This window comes from Hyla sarda, chromosome 6, assembly GCF_029499605.1.
Source record: "Hyla sarda isolate aHylSar1 chromosome 6, aHylSar1.hap1, whole genome shotgun sequence".
Taxonomy (NCBI): domain Eukaryota; kingdom Metazoa; phylum Chordata; class Amphibia; order Anura; family Hylidae; genus Hyla; species Hyla sarda.
In genome coordinates, this window is record NC_079194.1 from 217,203,135 (window position 1) to 217,227,973 (window position 24,839).

Here is a 24,839-nt window from a genome sequence, read left to right on the forward strand (position 1 = left end):
GATCACAGAATCTAAAGTGTTTTTACAAGACATCAGCATGATCACTGATGCTCAGCATTAGCAGTGAGTCCATGCTGCTGATAGCAGCCATTACTCACATCTATGAAGTGCCCATAATGTAATTATATGTCATAGGATGGGAAAGGGTTATCAGGAACCTGTCATGACTTTCCTGCAACTATGACTCAAGAGGTGGTCCCCTGCAGCTTCTCTCCACCACACCAGCCTTGATCAATACTTCTATGTGTGGGCAGAAAGAAGGATCTATCAATCACGGCTAACAAGGCAAGCAAAAACCTATGTGGCTCAAACAGCATGTAATTAAATGTTGAAGTTAAATCCTTACTTACATATATATTGATACACTTTTTTCTTCTAATACACTTACATTCTGTTGTTCAGAGACACAGGTTTTGAGATATTTATATGTTGGAGTTTACCATTACTATCTCTGTCAGAGAGGGTTTGTACACCCACTCTTTTGCCTTAAAGGGGTACTCTGCCCCTAGGCATCTTACCCCTATCCAAAGGATCCAGCGGCGGGACCCCCGCGATCTCGGCTGCAGAACCCCAGACATCCACTGCACGGAACGAACTCCATGTCGGATGACTGGCGTTGCGGAGGCTCGTGATGTCACGACCACGCCCCCTCAATGCAAAGTCTATGGGAGGGGGTGTGACGGCCCTCATACCCCCTCCCATAGACTTGCATTGAGGGGGCGTGACCGTAACATCATGAGCGTGCCCATGACGTCAGGAGCCTCCAGCGATGCACCCAACGAACGCTAAGTGCAGCAGGGAGATCGCTGGGTCCCCAGTGGTGGGACCCCCTCAATCAGACATCTTATCTCTTATCCTTTGGATAGGGGATAAGATGTCTAGGGGAGGAGTACCCCTTTAAGGAGTTTAAAAATGAGACATACTTATTTCTTTACAATATATGTCATTCACTCATAGCTTTATACTGGCAATTATAGGATACAAAGAAAGAATACATATCTCTGTATTGACAAGACAAAGATTATGGATTTCTCTGTTTAAGACTTTTTATCACTTTCTTAAAGTTAGTGAGTGCCCTTAAGGGACCGTATGTTCTAGCAGGTATTAATAAGCAGCGAGAAGCACTTTCTATATTCTGTACAGCAGTGGCTAATGAGAGAACGGGTTAGACTAAGGCATGGATCTATCAAAGCAGTTGGCTGGAACAGGTTTCCTCTTCATACACACTGTGGTTAGCAAGTGTAGGACCTTGTAATCTTTTGATGAATTTCAGGAAAAGTATATTGAAAAATATGCAAAAGAAAAGCCCTGGGAGCTGAGCTATAAGGAAAATACACATTGAAATCATTTTTATCTCTACTGAGAGCTTTGCATCTTTTCACGACATAATGTTCTCCATATGGTGGGTTGGGGGACATAGGTTTAATTCCTACCAAGGCAATATATCAACAAGAATTTTAATGTTGGATTTCTAAGAGCATTGGTGGCCATCGTCTAACAAACAGTATAGAATTCCCCCTCTACTTAATTTGTTCTACATCTACTACATCACACATTTTATATTAAAGGACATCTGCAGCAAAAGACAACGTATCCCCTATCCACAGGATAAAGAATAAGTGTCTGATCGTGGGGGGTCCGACTGCTGCGGCTAACGCGCATTGTGCCGACCTCTCTGAGTCGACGGTATGCCTCCTCAACGCTCCCCTCCCCATACAGTTCTATGGGAGAGGCGGGGAGGCACGAATGCTGCCTCCCCGCCTCTCCTATAGAGATACATGGAGGAGGCGTGTCGGCCACAACGTCATGCTGCGGCCGGCACGCCTCATGCATGGGAGAGCCGCGGCAGAGCCGTGGCCTCGTATAGGAGATCGCGGGGGGTCCCAGCGGTTGGATCCCCCGCGATCAGACACTTACCCCCTATCCACAGTCTTTTGCTGCAGATGTCCTTTAAGAAGTTATGTGGTAAGTGATATTCATGTAATACTCTAGTTGTTTTATAATATATTTTTCTACCCTCCAACACACTGGTGCCATACCCTCTCCCCAGCCCCTTTATGACCCGTTAACCCCTTAAGGACTGAGGGCGTATCCATACGCCCAAATTTTAGAGTCCTTAAGGACTGAGGGCGTATGGGTATGCCCATGGGAATTACGGTCCCCCAGGAATTACGGTCCCCCAGGCATCCCGGAACATCGCTGAGGGGGATCCTGAGACCCCTCCATGTCGGTAATCTGCGGCGATTCTGGGTCAAACGGGTCTCCAGTGACTCAGTGACCCGGAAAATAAGTAAGATTGGGGCTGTCCAAGACACCCCCAATCCCCCTGAAGGTATAGGAGTGAGGTGGCAGGGGTGCCACCCCTCCTATCTCTGCTATTGGTCAGTCAGAAGTGACCAACCAATAGCAGGGGGGGCTTAAAGTTTGGTTCCCCCATTCTGCCCACCCACAGTAGTCCGGGCAGAACGGGGGAACCGATGGTGACTGGCGCCGGAGGTCACTTACCATCGGCGGCAGCAGAGGTCGACGATCGGCGGGCGGCCATGACGTGCGGCTGGCTCCCTGCTGCAGACTACGGAAGCCGGTGAGTTGCCTAGCAACATCTGGAGAGCTACAGTTGTCTCTACAGTGGTCTCTAAACTGTAGCCCTTCAGATATTGCAAAACTACAACACTCAGCATGCTCAGACAGCTGTTTGCTGTTTGGGCATGCTGGGATTCGTAGTTTTGCAACATCTGGAGGGCCACAGTTTGGAGATCACTGTGCAGTGGTCCCTAAAACATGAGCCTCTAAATCTTGCAAAACTACAACTCCCAGCATGCACGAACAACAAACGTCTTTCTCGCCATGCTGGGAGTTGTAGTTGCGTAGCTCCAGCTGTTGTATAACTACATCTCCCAGCATGCCCTTTGGTGATCAGTACATGCTGGGAGTTGTACTTTTGCAACAGCTGGAGGGACACTGGTTGGAAAATACTGAGTTAGGTAACAGAACCCAACTGAAGGTTTTCCAACCAGTGTGCCTCCAGCTGTTGAAAAAGTACAACTCCCAGCATGCACGGTCTGTCAGTGCATGCTGGGAGTTGTAGTTTTGCAACAGCTGAAGATTTGCCCCTCCCACCCCCCCATGTGAATGTACATGGTACATCCCCACTGGCGGGTTTACAGTGAGTTTCCTGCTTCAAGTTTGAGCTGCGGCAAATTTTACGCCACAGTTCAAACTCCTAGCGGGAGACTCGCCGTAATCTCCTGCCTGTGTGAATGTACCCTGAAAACACTACACTAACACATAATAAAGGGTAAAATACTACATATACACCCCCTTACACTGTCCCCCCTAATAAAAATGAAAAACGTATCTTACCGCAGTGTTTCCAAAACAACAGCTCCCAGCATTTCCGGACAGCCACTGACTGTCCAGGCAAGCTGGGAGTTTAGCAACAGCTGGAGGCACCCTGTTTGGGAATCACTGGCATAGAATACCCCTATGTCTACTCCTATGCAATCCCTAATGTAGTCCTCAAATGCGCATGGCGCTTTCTCACTTCGGAGCCCTGTCATTTTCACAAGGGAAAAAAGCAACCCAAAATTTGTAACCCCATAAGAACATCGCCCATATGTGGATGTAAAGTGCTCTGCGGGTGCACTACAATGCTCAGAAGAGAAGGAGCGCCATTGGGCTTTTGGATAAAAAATGTGTCCGGAAGGCCATGTGTTTACAAAGCCCCCATGGTGCCAGAACAATGGACCCCCCGACCCCCCACATGTGACCCCATTTTGGAAACTACACCCCTCACGGAATTTAATAAGGGGTGCAGTGAGCATTTACGCCCCACAGGTGTCTGACAGATTTTTGGAACAGTGGTCCGTGAAAATGAAAAATGTTTCACTGTTCCAAAGATCTGTCAAATGCCAGTGGGGTGTAAATACTCACTGCACCCCTTATTAAATTCTGTGGGGGGTGTAGTTTCCAAAATGGGGTCACATGTGGGGGGTCCACTGTTCTGGCACCACGAGGGGCTTTGTAAATGCTCATGGCCCCCGACTTCTATTCCAAACAAGTTCTCTCTCCAAAAGCCCAAAGCGCACCTTCTCTTCTGAGCATTGTAGTGCGGCAGCAGAGAACTTGAAGTCCACACATGGGGTATTTTGGGGGGCACAAACGGGGTTACAAATTTTGGGGGGCATTTTCTCCTATTTCCCCTTGTAAGAATGTAAAATTTGGGGGAAAAACAGCATTTTAGTGAAAAACATTTATTTTTTCCATTTACACATCCGACTTTAACGAAAAGTCGTCAAACACCTGTGGGGTGTTAAGGCTCACTGTACCCCTTGTTACATTCCCCGAGGGGTGTAGTTTCCAAAATCGTGTGCCATGTGTTTTTTTTTTCTGTTCTGGCACCATAGGGGCTTCCTAAATGCGACATGTTCCCCAAAAACCATTTCAGCTAAATTGGCCTTCCAAAAGCCAAATGTGACTCCTTCTCTTCTGAGCATTGTAGTTCGCCAGCAGAGCACTTGAAATGCACACATGGGGTATTTCCATACTCAGAAGAAATGGGTTTACAAATTTTGGGGGGCATTTTCTCCTATTACCCCTTGTAAAAATTCAAAAAATGGCTCTGCAAGAACATGCGAGTGTAAAAAAATTAACATTTAGAATTTTCTCCTTCACTTTGCTGCTATTCCTGTGAAACACCTAAAGTCATTTCGAATGCTTTGAGGGGTGCAGTTTTTATAATGGGGTAAATTATGGGGTATTTCCAACATGAAAGCCCCTCAAATCCACTTCAAACCTGAACTGGTCCCTGAAAAATTCCGATTTAGAAATTTTCGGGGAAAATTGCTGCTGAACTTTGAAGCCCTCTGATGTCTTCCAAAAGTAAAAACATGTCAACTTAATGATGCCAACACAAAGCAGACATATTGTATATGTGAATCAATATATAATTTATTTGGAATTTCCTTTTTCCTTACAAGCAGAGAGTTTCAAAGTTAGAAAAATGCTAAATTTTCAAAATTATCATGAATTTTGGGATTTTTCACCAAAAAAGGATACAATAAACAGATTTGTAAATTACTTTAATTAAAAAATCTTAATCCTTCTAGTACTTATTAGCTTCTGAATACTACAGAGGAAATTCTTTTCTTTTTGGAACACAGAGCTCTCTGCTGACATTTCTGTCCATTTTAAGAACTGTCCAGAGTAGGAGAAAATCCCCATAGAAAACCTATGCTGCTCTGGACAGTTCCTAAAATGGACAGAAATCTATAACTCAACAGTATCCCTTAAGGCAATCTATCATGTCCAGATTTTTTCAAATTTATGCAGATGTTTCCTGTTAGTATATAAGACTCTTTACAAAGGGGTAATACATCTTTATTGACCATTTGGATCCAGCATCATAGGGGTATGGTATCAGTGGATTTCCATTAACCAATTGCATACTACAATCCTAGGCAAAAATGATAGAAACACCGCACTTACATAACCAATACCAGATGTCTCCTCTCGTACTCTTATAAATACAGTGGTCCCTCAACATACGATGGTAGTTCGTTCCAAGCGACCCATCGTTTGTCGAATCCATCGTATGTTGAGGGATCCGTGCAATGTAAAGTATAGGAAGCTGTACTCACCTATCCCCACCGCTCCGGACCAGGTCCTCTCCGCTCCCGATGCTGTCCCAGGGGCTCCGGATGCTGTCCCGCTGCTCCGGTGTCTTCTTCGCGATCCTCCGGCTTCTTCCGCATCTTCTGCAGGGTCTGGGCCTCGCTTTCTGGTGACGTAATTACACTGCTGCGCCAGCGCGGCGTGCGTAGTGATGTAATAACGACACCGGAAAGCGAGGCCCGGACCCTGGAGAAGATACAGAAGACACCGGAGGATCGCAAAGTGGACCCGGAGCAGCGGGAATAGGTAAGCGAACCTGCCCGGGATGCTTAAACTGCTATCCGACAGCAGCTTAAGCATTTTGCGCTGTCGGATAGCAGTTAATGCGATGACCTCGACATATAAAAGCATCGTATGTCGATGCTGACATCGACATGCGATGGCCTCTGAGAGATCATCGTATGTCGATTTTATCATATGTCGGAGGGTTACTGTAATTTATCATATATAAGGTGTGGTGGCCCAGTATGGGAGATGTTGCCCGGTATCCTTGCTGCCCTGTCAGGCAACCTCCTTCCGTGTCCCCAGGGCCCCTTGCACCTGTTTCTCCCCCCCCCCCCCCCCTGTACGTATGTTCTGCAGTGTATTGTATTATAAAATGTGTTCTATCTTTAAGAGTTATGTCATGTGATTGTTACCCAGGAGGTACCGGGTGATCCCAAGAGTGACCTATGGGCTGTCTGCTAGTCTCCCCATATAAGCCCTGGGTGGGGCTTCTCTCTCTTGGAGCTTAGAGCTCTTGCTTCCTGCTGAGGTCCAGTGCAGTCGTGCCTAGTGTGTGTGTCCAGAGTGTTGGAGGCCTCAAAGTCAAGTCCTGCAGCTACCATAAAGTCAAGTAAGCTAAAGTCACAGCTTTATGAGTCAAGTCAAGTCAGTCCCTGCCATCTGTCAAGTCAGCGTGGTCTGCATTCAATTGTCCAGTCCTACTACAAGTCCTTAAGGTCTCTGTCACTGGTCACCTCCTTGGGCCCTGGCTGAACTGTATAGACTTTACCAAAGGTCTACCCTTAGTAAAGCTACTGTTGTCCGTAACTTGGAGTCGGTGTCATTATTGCCGCCGTGCTTAGCCCAGGATCCAGCGGTATACCTTCGGGTGGTTTTAGGCTGAACCATGCCCTGACATCACAAATACAAGGGGTTAATGCCATCTGCCCCTAGGGTAACAACATCTGCCCTGCACCTCACACCCCATTACCACAAAGGAATTTTCAGTCAATACTTGCTTCCAACCCTTAATGAAGGCACTATCTTCTCTATGAGAGTTAGGTACAATAGGATTGCCTAGACCATGATATAGACTTTTTTGTTGCAGGTATGTCTCAAAACTGGTAACCTACCAACATGACCTAATACACTGCTTATGTGTCTTGGACAAATTCTCAAACGCTTGCTGGATATCACCTTGGCTTGGTTCAGTGAGAGGTTAGCAGTTGGGAAAACATCGCTTCAGCCTCCAAGTTTTAAAATGGGCACTGTAAGATATAACATTTTTATATGTTGTACATCACGGCATAACAATAGTTTTTTTAATATACTTCTTGAAAAAATGTTATTAAGGAAAATTTCACCACTAGGGGTCCCCATACCTCCTGGGACACTGATGAGTCACTCAGAAGCATGAGCGTGTCCAAGGGTCATGGACATGAGATGGCTGATGGAAAAGGCTGTAGGAGGAAGACAGCTTGCAGCAACACTACTGTAACACAGAGCTTTACCAAACATGTGCCTCCAGCTGTTGCAAAACTACAACTCCAAGCATGCCTGGACAGTCAAAGAATGTCTGGGCATGCTGGGAGTTGTTGTTTTGCAAAATCTGAAGGCACACAGCTGAAGGCAACACTGTTGTTAAAAAAAAGTTATCCAAACATTGTACCTCCAACTATTCCAAAACTACAAGTCCCAGCATTACAGGACTGCCAAAGGATGACATTCATGAATGACATAGGAAGATCTAAGTGAGGCTGGGTTCACACTACGTTTTTCAACTACGGTTCCCGCATACATTTTCTATCAAAAACCGTATGGGGAAAAAAACGGATGGAACAGTATGGGAAAAAGTAAACCGTATGGGTTTTTAAACAGTATACTGTTTTTAAAAGTGCATACTGTTCCGTCCGTTTTTGTAGAAAAAAACCCATACGTTTTTGAAAATTTTGTCCATTTTTAATGGGAGGGGTCTTGGGTGGGGACTTTAGGATTCAAATGCGCATGCGCAAAGTAAAAACGTATACGTTTTTTCCGTATGGAACCGTATACATGTGCGTTTCCTATTGACGTCCATGTTAAAAAAAACGTATGCGGTTGCAGTACGGTTTTTAAACCGGAGACAAAATCGTGGTCAACCACGGTTTTGACTCCGGTTTAAAAACCGTACTGCAACCGCATAAGTTTTTTTTAACATGGACGTCAATGGGAAACGCACATGTATACGGTTCCATACGGGAACAACGTATACGTTTTTACTTTGCACATGCGCATTTGAATCCTAAAGTCCCCACCCAAGACCCCTCCCATTAAAAATGGACAAAATGTTCAAAAACGTATGGGTTTTTTTCTACAAAAACGGACGGAACAGTATGCACTTTTAAAAACAGTATACTGTTTAAAAACCCATACGGTTTACTTTTTCCCCATACTGTTCCATCCGTTTTTTTCCCATAAGGTTTTTGATAGAAAACGTATGCGGGAACCGTAGTTGAAAAACGTAGTGTGAACCCAGCCTTATGCACTCCATGGTTTTGACTCCGGTTTAGAAAAGCGTACTGCAACCGCATAGGTTTTTTTTAACATGGACGTCAATGGGAAAAGCACATGTATACGTTTCCATACGGGAAATCGTATACGGTTTTTACTTTGCACATGCACATTTGCATCCTAAAGTCCCCACCCAACACCCCTCCCATTACAAATGGACAACATTTTCAAAAAAGTATGTTTTTTTTCAAATAAAAACGGACGGAACCGTATACACTTTTTAAAACAGTGTACGGTTTAAAAACGCATACGGTTTACTTTTTCCCCCATACGGTTCCATCAGTTTTTTTGCCATACGGTTTTCTTTAGAAAAACTGATTGAAAACAGTATGGCAAAAACGTGATGTGAACCCAGCCTAACATATAACAGTTTTATTTTTTAGTGGGTTCTGACAGGTAAGTTTTAATATGGAACTTTTGTTTAAAAAAATCCACAATATTGTGGTATCATGTAGCAAATAGGGTACAAATAATTATTACTAAATATCTAATTGAACAAGAAAACTCCAAACCCCAATACAGGTATGAGATCCAATGCTTAAAGGGATTGTCCAGAATTAGAAAAACACAGTTTCTTTTAAAAACAGCACCAATCCAGTCCACAGGTTATGTCTGGTATTGCAACTCGGCTCTATTGAAGTGAATGGGACTGAGCTGCAGTACTAAACCCAACCTGTGGACAGAAGTGGTGCTGTTTTTGCAAAAAAATGAAGCAGTGTTTTTCTAATCCTGTGCAACCTCTTTAAATTAACACAAAACCCCAGGGTCAAAGCCTTTGGTTAAAAAATAAAATAAAATAAAAAAACCTATGTCGCACCCACTCCTAAAATTTTACTTTTATTATAATAAAGTAAAATTCTAACCACAAAGTAAAAACATACCCCACCACCACAAAAAAAATACAGAAATGTTTGTTTGTTTTTTCCAATTGCAAACCACAAATAATTGGAACAAGAAAGGAGTTTATGTCATATGCCTCCACTAGGTTTAGCTAAACTGTAGTTTACAAAACCGTGAGCAACCAGGACACAGCAATTTTATATACTGTACAAATGATGTGGCACTCAAAGTGGCAGTATGTTTGACTTTTTAATAGCAAATCAAGTTACAGAAATCTAAAACATTTCGATCTCCATCAGATATCGGATTGCAGCAAGGGTCAGGAGAGTAGTACATACCGTATATACTCGAGTATAAGCCGAGTTTTTAAGCACGATTTTTCGTGCTGAAAACGCCCCCCTCAGCTTATACTCGAGTGAACTCTCCCCCTGTCAATCCCTTCTCAGTGGTCTTCAACCTGCGGACCTCCAGATGTTGCAAAACTAGAACTCCCAGCATGCTGGGAGTTGTAGTTTTGAAACACCTGGAGGTCCGCAGGTTGAAGACCACTGCGGCCTTCGTCATCATCCAGTCCCTCCCCCTTTAGTTTTCTACTCCCCTCCCCTCGGTGGGAAGGAAGGGTGAGCTGTTCCGGGCCATCTATGCTGCAGGGACCGTCCGGTGGGGAGGGTTAGTCGTTCCGGGCTGTCCATCTTCTTCGGGAGGCCCTCTTCCCCTGCTCCGGGCTCGGCCTCGGACTAGTGACGTTGCCTTGACGATGACGCACAGGGACGTCCGTCCCTACGCATGAACGTCCCTGTGCGTCGTTGTCAAGGCAACGTCACTAGTCTGGGGCCGGCCCGGAGCGGAGAAGAGGCCCCCCCGGTGAAGATGGACAGCCCGGAACGACTAACCCTCCCCACCGGACGGTCCCTGCAGCATAGATGGCCCGGACCAGCTCACCCTTCCTTCCCACCGAGGGGAGGTGAGTAGAAAACTAAAGGTGGGGTCTGGATGATGACGAAGGCCGCAGTGGTCTTCAACCTGCGGACCTCCAGGTGTTTCGAAACTACAACTCCCAGCATGCTGGGAGTTGTAGTTTTGCAACATCTGGAGGTCCGCAGGTTGAAGACCACTGATGAGGGGATTGACAGGCGGTGATGATATAGGGGGGAATGATGACAGTGGTCTGGATGATGACAGGGGGGGATGATGACAGGCAGTGATGATGAAGGGGGGATGATGACAGGCAGTGATGATGACAGGCGGTGATGATAAAGGGGGGATGATGACAGGTGGTGATGATGAAGGGGGGATGATGACAGGTGGTGATGATGAAGGGGGGATAATGACAGGTTGATGATGATGGGGTGTTAATGACTGTGGTCTGGATGATGACAGGCGGTGATGATGAAGGGGGGATGATGACAGGCAGTGATGATATAGGGGGGAATGATGACAGTGGTCTGGATGATGACAGGGGGGGATGATGACAGGCGGTGATGATGAAGGGGGGATGATGACAGGCGGTGATGATGACAGGCGGTGATGATGAAGGGGGGATGATGACAGGCAGTGATGATATGGGGGGAATGATGACAGTGGTCTGGATGATGACAGGGGGGATGATGACAGGCGGTGATGATGAAGGGGGGATGATGACAGGCGGTGATGATGACAGGCGGTGATGATAAAGGGGGGATGATGACAGGTGGTGATGATGAAGGGGGGATGATGACAGGCGGTGATGATGACAGGTGGTGATGATAAAGGGGGGATGATGACAGGTGGTGATGATGAAGGGGGGATGATGACAGGTGGTGATGATGAAGGGGGGATGATGACAGGTGGTGATGATGACAGGGTGATGATGACGGGGTGTTAATGACTTTGGTCTGGATGATGACAGGGGGGATGATGACAGGGGGATGATGACATGGGGGGATGATGTATTTCCCACCCTAGGCTTATAGTCGAGTCAATAACTTTTCCTGGGTTTTTGGGGTGAAATTAGGGGCCTCGGCTTATATTCGGGTCGGCTTATACTCGAGTATATACGGTAAGTGACCTGTCGCTGTGGAAGAGGAATCAATATTATGCGACCTATAGTCTCATTTATATACATACATATTTAAACAACAGAACACATACAGAGAATTATACAGTGATATACATCCCAAAAGACAAGAACCTAAGTGATGAATATTAAAGAATACAGTACTCAGCTGTTACACTTCCACTGCCTCAGAGCTCATTTGTTTATATAGCAGAAGAGATGATGTGTGTAGTCTTGGGCTTAGTTCACACATTGAGGTTTCACTGGGGCCAAACCTGTTGACTAAAGCTAAAAGCAGTTTTTTCCCACAATTTTACTTAGCCAGTAGCAACCAATATTGCACATTGGGGTAATTTCGGTGGCACCATACTACAGTGTATGAACCCAGCCTTAGTGGATTTATTGATTTACTGTATAAGTTTGCTTTGGTTCAGTGTTTTAGAAAGGCACCACCTAGTAAAACAAAGTTTTAAATGGGTACTCCGGTGGAAAACATTTTTTTTTTTTTTTTTTAAATCAACTGGTGCCAGTAAATGACTTGTAGATTTGTAAATGACTTCTGTTAAAAAATCTTTACCCTTCCAGTACGTTTTAGCAGCTGTATGCTACAGAGGAAATTCATTTCTTTTTGAATTTCTTTTTTGTCTTGTCCACAGTGCTCTCTGCTGACACCTCTGTCCGTGTCAGGAACTGTCCAGAGCAGGAGAAAATCCCCATTGCAAACCTATGCTGCTGGACAGTTCCTGACACGGACAGAGGTGTCAGCAGAGAGCACTGTGGACAAAGACAAAAAAGTGATTCAAAAAGATAAGAATTTCCTCAGTACCATAAAGCCACATAAAAGCACTGGAAGGGTAAAGATTTTTTTTTTTTTATAGAAGTCATTTACAAATCTGTTTAACTTTCTGGCACCAGTTCATTTAAAAAAATAAAAAAAAATATGTTTTCCACCAGAGTACCCCTTTAACTATGTGAACCACTAGATGCCTCTTCACCAAATACAAACGTGCAGTAGATAGCGACAACCGCAGAAACACCGTGGCTGCCATACATTTGGGGAGCAGGACTCATGACCCCTGTAAGTTTAGTGCTGGGGTGGAAATAGGAGACTAGAGCTGGCGGTACATACTAAAGAAGAGAGCTATAATATAATGTGACCGACTGTGCACCGCTCATTGTGAACTGCAAAGTAAATTATTACAACCTATGCTGTAAAACTTTATGTAGTGCCGTAATAAAGTTGGGTTTAATTTGAGTTTATGTTTAATACAAATGATATGTTTGGCATATTTTTATTGAGCTTTTTCTAATTACTTATCCTAGAGGTTCTCTGTACTTACACATGCTACTTACAGGGGTACTCCGGTGGAATTTTTTTTTTAAATCAACTGGTGCCAGAAATTTAAACAGATTTGTAAATTAATATAAAGTAGAAAAAGATAGTGGCAATGGCACCTAACGGTCTGTAAAAAATGCAATAAATTCAAATACCAGAGGTCCCACAAATATCCCAAAAAAATAGTGGTAGTCCATATACATAAAAAATGTCCTGCGTAACAGTGGTGCCTGGACAGAATAATATTATAGATTTGTAAATTACTTCTATTATAAAATCTTAATCCTTCCAGTACTTATTAGCTGCTGAATACTACAGAGGAAATTTTAGCTTTCTTTTTGGAACACAGAGCTCTCTGCTGAATCACGAGCACAATGCTCTCTGCTGACATCTCTGTCCATTTTAAGAACTGTCCAGAGTAGGAGAAAATCCCCATAGCAAACATATCTTGCTCTGGACAGTTCCTAATATGGACAGAGATGTCAGCAGAGAGCACTGTGCTCATGATGTCAGCAGAGAGCTCTGTGTTCCAAAAAGAAAATAATTTCCTCTGTAGTATTCAGCAGCTAATAACTACTGGAAGGATTAACATTTTTTAATAGAAGTAATTTACAAATCTGTTTCACTTTCTGGCACCAGTTGATTAAAAAAAAAAAAAAATCCACCGGAGTACCCCTTTATCGACCAAGGATGTATATTTACGTCCTTGGCCGGCTCCCGCCATATAACGCAGGGTCACGCGGTGACCCCCCGCCATATCGGGTCGGGGCTAATAGCGCGCGGCAGCGATCGCGGTGCCGCGCGCTATTAATCCTTTAGACGCGGCATTCAGAGTTGAACGCCGTGTCTAAACCGAAAGTAAAACCTTCCCGGCTGCTCAGCGGGGCTGATCGGGACCACCGCAGTGAAAATGCGGTGTCCCGATCAGCTGGGACACGAGCGGAGGTCCTCTTACCTGCCTCCGGCGTGTCCCTTCGGCGATTGATTGCTCCAAGCCTGAGATTCAGGCTTGAGCAATCTACTGCCGATAACCCTGATCACTGCAAAGCTATGGCTTTGCAGTGAACAGGGTATAAGATCAGTGTGTGCAGGGTTATAGGTCCCTATAGGAGCTATAACACTGAAAAAAAAAAAGTGTAAAAAAAAAGTTAATAAATGTGATTTAACCCTTTCCTTAATAAAAGTTCAAATCACCCCCCTTTTCCCATAAAAAAAAAAAAACACCATGTAAATAAAAATAAACATATTTGGTATCGCCGCGTGCGTAAATGTCCGAACTATAAAAATATGTCATTCATTAAACCACACGGTCAATGGCGTACACGCAAAAAAATTCCAAAGTCCCAAATAACGTATTTTTGGTCGCTTTTTATATCAGGAAAAAAATTAATAAAAAGCGATCAAAAAGTCAGATCAATACAAAAATTGTACCGCTAAAAGTTATAGGGGTCAGAAGATGACAATTTTAAACGTATACATTTTTCTGCATGTAGTTATGATTTTTTCCAGAAGTACGACAAAATCAAATCTATATAAGTAGGGTATCATTTTAACTGTATGAATCTACAGAATAAAGATAAGGTGTCATTTTTACCGAAAAATGTACTGCGTAGAAACGGAAGCCCCAAAATATACAAAATGGCGTTTTTTCTTCAATTTCGTTGCACAATTATTTTTTTTTCCGTTTCGCTGTAGATTTTTGGGTAAAATGACTGATGTCACTGTAAAGTAGAATTGGTGGCGCAAATAATAAGCCATCATATGGATTTTTAGGTACAAAATTGAAAGGGTTATGATTTTTAAAAGGTGAGGAGGAAAAAAATGAAAGTGCAAAAACTGAAAAACCCGTGGTCCTTAAGGGGTTAAACTATAAGACGGTATATTACATTCCATACAAAATGGATGAGAAATCAAACTGTCAAAAGATTGGACAATGTTTGCAGAGAGCGTCGCTATATCTATTACACTGCACAGAATCAGCTCAGCTACAACAGACTTGCCTCAGGGAGCAGACACTCCCAAACACAAGCAGGCCCAAGGTGCACGATTGAGCTGTACTTCTTCTTGTCACAGGAAATAAATGGCTAAATCATTCTAGAGTTAATGGAGTCCCAGGGAAAGAACACTTTATGTTTATATGAGAAGAGTTATCCCTTCTCTCAAACTGTAATACTGACATTGATAACCCATGGCAACACATCCATCCCTTAAAGGGGTGACTCCGCTGCTCAGCGTTTTGGAACAAACTGTTCCCAATGCTGGAGCTCGTGACGTAACAGACCCGCCCCTTCATGATGTCACGCCCCGCCCCCTCAATGCAAGTCTATGGAAGGGGGCGTGACAGCTGTCACGCCCCCTCCCATAGACTTGCATTGAGCGGGTGGGGCGTGATGTCATGAGGGGGCGGGGCTATGATTTCACAAGCTCCCGGAGCCGGCTCCAGTGTTCGGAACAGTTTGTTCCAAACATTGAGTAGCGGAGTGACCCCTTTAAGAGAAAGTGGGTATTGTAGAAAGGGGTATTGTAGTATTGCTTACTATCCTCAAAACTGTTACTCTTGGAGGTGTGAAGCATAGGGCCATTTTTACGATTGGAATTGCCCTTGCATTGGGCGCAAATAACAAATACTCAAAAATTAACAGTAGAGTGATACTTTTTAAAAGATGGCATTGCTAAATTTAATTTTCAATGGGGTTGGTAGTAAATGGCATAGTAAATGTGGCACTGTCACAGAACATACGGTCTAGGTAAGTGGTCGTCTTCTCACAGAAGTGGCCCTTTGGATAGGTTTTTCTGTAATTGCATTTGTCCAAAAATGCATGTAAATGGCAGCTAAAATGTGTCCATTTTCTCAGGCCTGTCAGCTGGTTTATGAATATGTTTAGTACATTAATATGTACCAAGGGAAGCATTGGGCCTAGAGGGTGTGCAGCAGCATAGAGGAGGTCCTGTCCAAGTCAATCATATATCACATTAATGTTCAATCATGGGCAGCAGTTTCCCTGCGGCTCTCTGTTGTGGCAGTAGATACAAGCCTGGGAGGAAGCAGTACGCATTTTGAGCTCTCACTATGTACAAAACAAATGAATCATAGTTAAAAAGATGCAAATAAATCTCTATTAAATACCTGGGATTCTGTTATGTAGAGATCTAAGGGATTCTGCTCTGTATTGTTTGCTACACAATACAAATACACATTTGGTTGTGGTAATGTCCTGCAGAGCAGAGAATATATATTTTACACATAAGTTATAACACTGTATGGATTTTCTTCAAAGAGAGTCAAAATGTCAGCAAAATTGTACCACAGGTCAACCTTGGTCACTTTCCAGTTGCCATATTTCTTAAAGGGGTACTCCCGTGGAAAACTTTTTTTTTTTTTTTTTTTTTTTAAATCAACTGGTGCCAGAAAGTTAAACAGATTTGTAAATTACTTCTATTAAAAAAAATCTTAATCCTTCCATTACTTATTAGCTGGTTTTCTTTTTGGAACACAGAGCTCTCTGCTGACAACAGGACCACAGGGATCTGTGCTGACATCTCTGTCCATTTTAGGAACTGTCCAGAGCAGCATATGTTTGCTATGGGGATTTTCTCCTACTCTGGACAGTTTTGAAAATGGACAGAGATGTCAGCAGAGAGCACTGTGGTCATGATGTCAGCAGAGAGCTCTGTGTTCCAAAAAGAAAACCATTTCCTCTGTAGTATTCAGCAGCTAATAAGTACTGGAAGGGTTAAGATTTTTTAATAGAAGTAATTTACAAATCTGTTTAACTTTCTGGCACCAGTTGATAAAAAATAAAAGTTTTCCATGGGAGTATCCCTTTGAAGGGGAATTCCAGTGGGAGATTTTTTTTTTTTCAAATCAACTGGTGCCAGAAAGTTAAACACATTTGTAAATTATTTCTATTTAAAAATCTTAATCCTTCCAGTACTTATCAGCTGCTGTATACTACAGATATACTACAGAGAAATTTGCAAAGTTCTTTTCAGTTTGACAACAGTGCTCTCTGCTGACACCTCTGTCCGTGTCAGGAAATGTCAAGAGCAGGAGAGGTTATCTATGGGGATATGCAGTTCCTGACATGGACAAAGGTGTCAGCAGAGAGCACTGTTGTCAGACTGGAAAAAACTTCACAATGTTCTCTGTTGTATACAGTAGCTAATAAGTACTGGAAGGATTAATATTTTGAAATAGAAGTAATTTACAAATATGTTTATCTTTCTGCCACCAGTTGATTTGAAAACATTTGTTTTCCACTTGTTTCCACCGGAGTTCCCTGTTAAAACAGATTTATTCCCAAAGTAGCAAGTCATTTTTCCGATTTGTTCAGATGTGTTTGTAGGAGTTATAATGTCTTTTTTTAAATAATAATAACCTTTTTTTTTTTCTCACTGCAGAATACCTTGTCCTGATAGAAAGACCTCACTCAAGCGATGACACACTTCTGGACACAAAAACATCCTTGTCCTAGCTTTATCTTTGGTTCAGGTGACATGTCAAGGTGATATTTGACAAACCTGCAAATTACTTCCTTTTGGAGGGGGCTTGGAGGTAGATATTGCCTTCTGCCCCCTTCATTTGTATAATTCAACAAGAGTGAGATCATGCAGAAGCTCCCATGAAGAGGACACCACTGAGCTGAGATGGTTTTGCACACTTCCCCCTTCCCCAGTAGCTTCCTGTCATGCCTCCACTCCCTGTCTTGGGCATTCATTTTTCCTTGCTTCTGGCTTGGAGATCGTCTCCTGGCCTCTTTCTTGCCAACCACCTATGAGAAACGTCAACGGTCTGATGATCCCTGTTACTTCCAGGCACTTTGTATTGTCATCACTACTCCAATTTACTTAGCCTTGCTTGTCTCCTCCCTCCCCTTTGCTTTTATTGGATTCCTGGTATGGTCACCTCTCCAAGCTGTTCGTAGACCCTATATCTACTCTCGACTCCAAGACAAAGCCAGGGCCAGTGGGGCAAAGCTGCTAACAGAATGGAGAACCACAAGCAGTGCAAAAAGCTTTTGCTTTGGCTCTGCCAATGTCTGCCTGTTGCCTGACTCACTGGCCAGGTTTACTAACCTCTTCAATACTCAGGCACGGGCCAAAGAAATTGGGAGAAGAATACGCAATGGTGCCAGTAGGCCTCAGATCAAGATTTACATAGACTCTCCGACCAACACATCTATCAGTGCTGCAAGCTTTAGTAGCCTAGTTTCCCCACAGGGGGCAGATGTTACCCATCGAGCAGTCAATATGGGTATGAAGAGAACTACATCCATGGAATACAAAGTTGATAATTCTGGGGAGAATAGCAACGAAGATGGAAGGGATGGGAAGAATTGTGGGGATATGGGTGAAGGGGAGGATGCATGTATTATTCGAATCAGTGGTGAGGACAGTGGTCACATATCTGACACAGAGCCTGATCCTATGGGTGGACACGTCAATGTGGCCTGCTTGGCTGAAACAGAACCAGACTTTCAAAAAAGCCCAACCTCTAACCATAAGCACAGGGAAGGGGATGGCGGAAGTCTGGACAGCTGCACCACTTCCCGTGAATCCCTAGTCAAGGGCAGAGTGGCAGATGGGGCTACTGACCAAAGCAGCATTAATAACAAACTTCTGTACAAGGCATCCATCATTAAAAAAGCTGCAGCTCGTAAAAAAAAGCATTCAGATGATATCCTTGACCACGAAATCTCTGCCTTCTTCCCAGCTAACTTGGACTTCCTCTGCCTTCAGGAAGTATTTGACAAACGGGCTGCAGAGAAGTTGAAAGAACAATTACATTATTATTTTGAATATATTCTATATGATGTGGGGGTCTACAGCTGTCATGGCTGCTGCGGCTTTAAATGTCTGAACAGTGGGCTTATGTTTGCTAGCCGCTACCCAATACTGGACGCTACCTATCACTGTTATCCCAACGGGAGAGGAATAGACGCGCTGGCCGCCAAGGGAGCTCTGTTTATTAAGGTGAGTCACTATGTATTATACGTAGACTGCACAGTATATTTCAATGCTGTCAGTGCTCTGTATATCCCTTGCAATGAGCAGACTTTCAGACGCTATTTGATACAGTTTTAGTAGCATAGACAGATATAAACTGGTACTCAGATTGATGTATGCAAGGCTTAATGAAATCTGAATACATTCATCATTGAATTTATGGAGATGGAGGTTAAAATGTCCATGTATCAGATGTTTCCTTAAATCATTTTATAAGCTGATAAACATCATTGATCCTCTAAATTATTGTTCAACTTCTGCTGTTTTACCCGTAGCTGCTTTTTTCCCCCCATGCTGCTCAAATTACTGCATGTTAAAATAAGAAGAAATTTTGTGGCGCAGTGTACTCGCAGGGCTAGGAAGCAACAAATGTATTTTGTTGTCAAGATGACTATTGATTATCTGGAATCTGATCAATCACGGACTGTACACTATTAACAATGTTCCAGTGGAAAATTCAATCTCTACCTAATCTTAGTCACAAGGGAGAGTTGTCTGCTGCTTAAAATGTTTCTGGAGTTCACTTTAACTGACCAACCGAAACTTCTTAAAAAAGTGAAGACCAATGTTTAATATCTTACTGAGATGTAAAGTCTGTGTCAGGGACCAACCAGGGGACAGGGAGAGTGAGCCCTAAACTAACCCTAAAACATCTCTCCCTTCCTACTTGCTCATCCACCCTAAACAGTGGATCGACAACTGGGCGCCGGTCCCTCCCTGAACTAAAGTGCAGGGGCCTAAAAACACATACTAATAAATAGTCGGTCACAAATCAGAAACATAACAGAAACATAGAACTCTATAGTATAAAGTTCAGAGGACACAGATCAGAGAATTAGTACAGAGGACACTATATCAGCGGACATGAACAGAGGACTCAGTGGTCATGAACAGAGGACACTATACATAAGCGGTCATGAACAGAACTCCAAGGATCTGAATAAAGAACTAATAAACATATAGAGTTCAAAACACCGCACAGGAAAACGAATGAGTCTGAACATACCCCAGAAACAAAACAGGAATAAGCTGAATCCCCTAGAAAAACCTCCGGTAGACACAGGAACAACAATACCCTCTGAGTCCCCACGGACAGGTAAACTGGATCTATCGCTAAACAGGAATATTCAAAATCCCACATAAAACCTCCAGTAGATATGGAGTCCCCATCGACAAGTAACAGGGATGCCTAGATACACAGGATATATGTATAGAACACTGTTCACACTGAACACAAGACAGGGATAATAATCCCTCCTAACAGCTCCAGTAGACATGGAGTCCCCATGGAGCGGTAAAAGGGATCTAACATAGGACACTGTTCACACTGGACACACAAACTGGACACTCCACTAACGAAGTAGCCATAGGTGGTCAGCGGCACACTCACCAGTGTGGTCAGAATACTGACCCAGTAGGAAAACAGAAATATAAAACACAGAACTTCATAAGAACGGATACAAGAGAAAACACAGTGTGAACAGACACATAGCAGAAAAGATATACAAATCCTAAAACCGACTATACAAACACAGATTAAAATCTACTATAAGCATGCCACCTAACATTGGCTAAAACCAGATAATACAAAGTGCATGCTAAGACAGAGATTTTAGATTAAAAGCTCAAACAAAGAGTGTTTCACCAAGAGCTCCATGCAGCATGTCCAGCATCTTAGCAAGTCAGGATATAATGAAGTCAATCACCAGCCCCGAGGCTAGACTGGGCTGACATTAAATAGACACACCCTAGGAGCTATTGGCTAACAAGCAAAACTATTCCCTGACCAGAGAACATAAAACTGTTCACACAAAACCAAACCAATAGCTGTGTGTGAACACAGGCCAATACAGACATGACAGCCTGTGTCCGTACTACTAAGAAATATCCTTTCAGAAGCTCAGCCACAATGTTCTTATCAACAGTGATGGCAACCATTGGTAAGTTCCCAGACAGTATATAAAAAATAGTAACTGCGGCTATAATTTTTTTTTTTTTTTTAAATGGCGGTGGTATTTCAGTAGGTCACTTTATGGCTAAGGTAAACAGTAAAGGTATAGGTCAGTTTAAAGGTATAGGTCAGTGTAATATGTTATGTATCTCTGATGTCGGCGTAAGGTGTCCAGGAAAAATGAAAAATCCGGTTGTCAAAATTGGTCATAAAGAGTTGCTTTTATGGTTAAGTATTAACCCTTTAAAGGAAAATTCTAATTTTAGAAAATAGTGCTAAGTAATAATATCACCCCCTAGATACATAACTTACTAATATAGTGTTATTATAGATTGTACTGGCTTCAGCATGCTTTCGTGTGAGTCAACCCTGACAGGAAGTTGTGTGGTTCTTTCAGTGTCAGTGTGGTATTGTCTCCAGCTTCCAAACTCCTCACTTTCTCCCAAGAAAACGCCTCATCATCTGCTGTCTCAAGAGGTTTAGCTGGATTTTGTCTCTAAGCTCCAGTAGAGACCTCTGAGTGATGTGACCACATCTCTATTTCCCTGTCATGCAGTATATATATATATCCTTACTGGGACATTTAGAGAAAATGAGCTGTACATAAAGCATTCTGCCTTTTGCTGAACAATGCCACAGGCAAAGGAGCAGGCAGGAAATGATTACAGTAGGTGCTGCAACAATACTGATTGTATGACAGTCTGCTGTTCTGCAAAAGCTCTGGGTGGGGAATTTGCAGGAGTGCTCTGGGAAGGAAGTAGGCAGCATGGGAGGACTGTGATAAGGAGCTGAAGGAAAGCAATTCATTCTTGGAATTTTGGTATTGATTTGGTATTGATTTTTTGTTGTATCCGACAACATGTCACAGCACAGAAATAATTAAACATTATGTCACAGTATAGAAAATGGCTTGTATAATTTATGTGGGTCCAAGTGTAACTTCAAATTTTGTAGTTATACCTTGCTGATTCCAGTTTTAAACATTTTTAAACATTTATGACTATCCCACTTAGAACAATTTTTTTATATATTTTTTTGCTTCTGCATGAAGACATATTTTATTGCAGCGACTCTTGAACTTTGATAATTGCACGCAGCATTCTTATATACACTTAGACTTGTCTTGGTTCTTACAGCTCTTAGGCTATGTTCACACAATGGAATTTCTGTGTGGAATTCTGCAGAATTGCACACAGCAGAATTTCCACGGCAGATGTTTATGCCACGGAAATCCCAATTCCGAAGTCTGCAGAGAAAGTAGACAAGTCCGCATGGAAATGCATTGCGGTTTATGAGATGGTGCATTTCCAAGCAGTCCTAGCACCGCCATGTTCTACCAGCACTCTGCTGTCGGTGAAATGTCCGCATGGAAATTTTCTGTGCGGACATTCCATCATGTGAACATAGCCTTAGGGTTGGGCTTGTAAAGATTTCCGGTTAGAGGTTTATACAGTGGCCCAGATTTACTAATACTGTCTAATTCTTAGTCTTCAAATGCGTTAGAGTATTCAATGGTATTGAGAAATTTGACACATATAAAGACTGTCTATTTTTGACAAACTGTAAGTTGGCTTACTTAAAAAGTACCTGTCACCAAATAAACTGTTTTCAACTACTTCAGGCTATGTTCCCTAACTACTCCTAACACCCCTCCTATGCTTAAAAACTATTTCAGAGCTTTAAAGAGCTGTGTATAATACCTTTCCGCTTGCTCACATAGTGCAATTTCCCAGTAGGAGAAAGTGGGCGTTTCCCAGCAGGCATGACATCACTGAAGCCTGCTGGGGGACCACTTCTGCCCTCACATTGTTGCAGTGCTGTGATGAATAGAAAACCTCAGGCTCTGTGCATGTTTCAGTCTGTGCACATTTCAGTGAGGCTATCCTTCAGCTGTCAGTCTGTGCAGCTTGCACTTTCTGTGCAGCCGTCAATCAAACTCAGTGCAGAGAAACACTTACTGAGTTTGGACTCCTGCCGGGAGGAGACCAGACTCACTGTATTAATTGTGCCAGGGAACAGAACAGAGCCACCTAGTGGCTGTTTTTTCTATTAAATTTTAAACATTTTCATGTTGATAATTTTTAAAGCAAGTGAAAGGGAAAGTGTCTGCTAATTACACAAGGAACACTATATTAAAAGTTTTATTGGGTGACAGGTAATCTTTAAGACCAAAATTAGGCTGCAAAATTCTGGTGCATTCTCTTTTCTTTTTTGGCTCATTTAGGTGACTCCCCTTTCACCACAACCATGCTCCTTTTACTGAGGCCATGCCTCTTTCACCAGACCTGGCGGAAAAGGGTCTAAAAAGAATTTAAAACTCATGATAAATGTGGCTTAAGTCATGTATCACAGTTTGTACAAATGTTGGCACAAATGTCACCAGAATTGTGACACATTTGTAAATCTAGGTCAGTGTTCTTGAATTGCATCTTGGCTGCTGCATAGTTTTCCATAACAAACTGGATCACTGTTAGCTGTAAACCTGTATTTCTAATCCTCTGTTACTAATTTGATGACTGTTCATATAAAAGAATATTCCTCTTCTCATAGCGGGGAATTTATCAACAGGTTTAGACCTCTTTTTAGTGTAGAAAAGTTGCATAAATGTCTCTGTTGCGCAAAATGTGTGCGCCTTTTTGCTAAAGGAATTTTGACTAAAATTACTTTGTTACACACTTTTGTTTTTCTATTTCTGTTTTTTACTTTGAAGAGGTCTCTGATTTATAAAGTGCAACTTTTCTTTTTAAAAAGTCGCAAGTTTGTCGCAAAGCCTTTAATTTGTCGCAAATGTACACCAGCCAAGACCTGCCTTACGATACTGACTGACAGCATGTCGTTTTTTGTGTAACAGGCTATAAAGTTTTAGAAAAGTCACAGAGGAATTAGAACATATACACACAGTGATGTCAGAGTACAGGGATAATACACACAGTGATGTCAGAGTACAGGGATAATACACACAGTGATGTCAGAGTACAGGGATAATACACACAGTGATGTCACAGTACAGGGATAATACACACAGTGATGTCACAGTATAGGGATAATACACACAGTGATGTCACAGTACAGGGATAATACACAGTGATGTCAGAGTACAGGGATAATACACACAGTGATGTCACAGTACAGGGATAATACACAGTGATGTCACAGTACAGGGATAATACACAGTGATGTCACAGTACAGGGATAATACACAGTGATGTCACAGTACAGGGATAATACACAGTGATGTCACAGTACAGGGATAATACACAGTGATGTCACAGTACAGGGATAATACACACATTGATGTCACAGTACAGGGATAATACACAGTGATGTCAGAGTACAGGGATAATACACACAGTGATGTCAGAGTACAGGGATAATACACACAGTGATGTCAGAGTACAGGGATAATACACACAGTGATGTCACAGTACAGGGATAATACACACAGTGATGTCACAGTACAGGGATAATACACAGTGATGTCAGAGTACAGGGATAATACACACAGTGATGTCACAGTACAGGGATAATACACAGTGATGTCACAGTACAGGGATAATACACAGTGATGTCACAGTACAGGGATAATACACAGTGATGTCACAGTACAGGGATAATACACAGTGATGTCACAGTACAGGGATAATACACACATTGATGTCACAGTACAGGGATAATACACAGTGATGTCAGAGTACAGGGATAATACACACAGTGATGTCAGAGTACAGGGATAATACACACAGTGATGTCAGAGCACAGGGATAATACACACAGTGATGTCACAGTACAGGGATAGTACACAGTGATGTCACAGTACAGGGATAATACACAGTGATGTCACAGTACAGGGATAATACACAGTGATGTCACAGTACAGGGATAATACACAGTGATGTCACAGTACAATGATAATACACAGTGATGTCAGAGTACAGGGATAATACACACAGTGATGTCACAGTACAGGGATAATACACAGTGATGTCACAGTACAGGGATAATACACAGTGATGTCAGAGTACAGGGATAATACACAGTGATGTCACAGAAGAGGGATAATACACAGTGATGTCACAGTACAGGGATAATACACAGTGATGTCACAGTACAGATATAATACACAGTGATGTCACAGTACAGGGATAATACACAGTGATGTCAGAGTACAGGGATAATACACACAGTGATGTCAGAGTACAGGGATAATACACACAGTGATGTCAGAGTACAGGGATAATGTACAC

General features: G+C 42.8%; 1 protein-coding gene across 3 annotated transcripts in view; it reads left to right on the plus strand.

Annotated features, from left to right (window-relative positions):
- SMPD3 (sphingomyelin phosphodiesterase 3) overlaps window positions 1-24,839 on the plus strand; it is a 175,464-nt gene that overhangs the window by 116,811 nt on the left and 33,814 nt on the right. For all 3 annotated transcript variants that reach the window (XM_056526418.1, XM_056526419.1, XM_056526420.1), the window contains one exon: window positions 17,040-18,611. In XM_056526418.1, coding sequence (XP_056382393.1) covers window positions 17,286-18,611 — 1,326 coding nt within the window. In that variant the 5' untranslated portion in view covers window positions 17,040-17,285. The remainder of the gene's footprint in view (window positions 1-17,039; window positions 18,612-24,839) is intronic.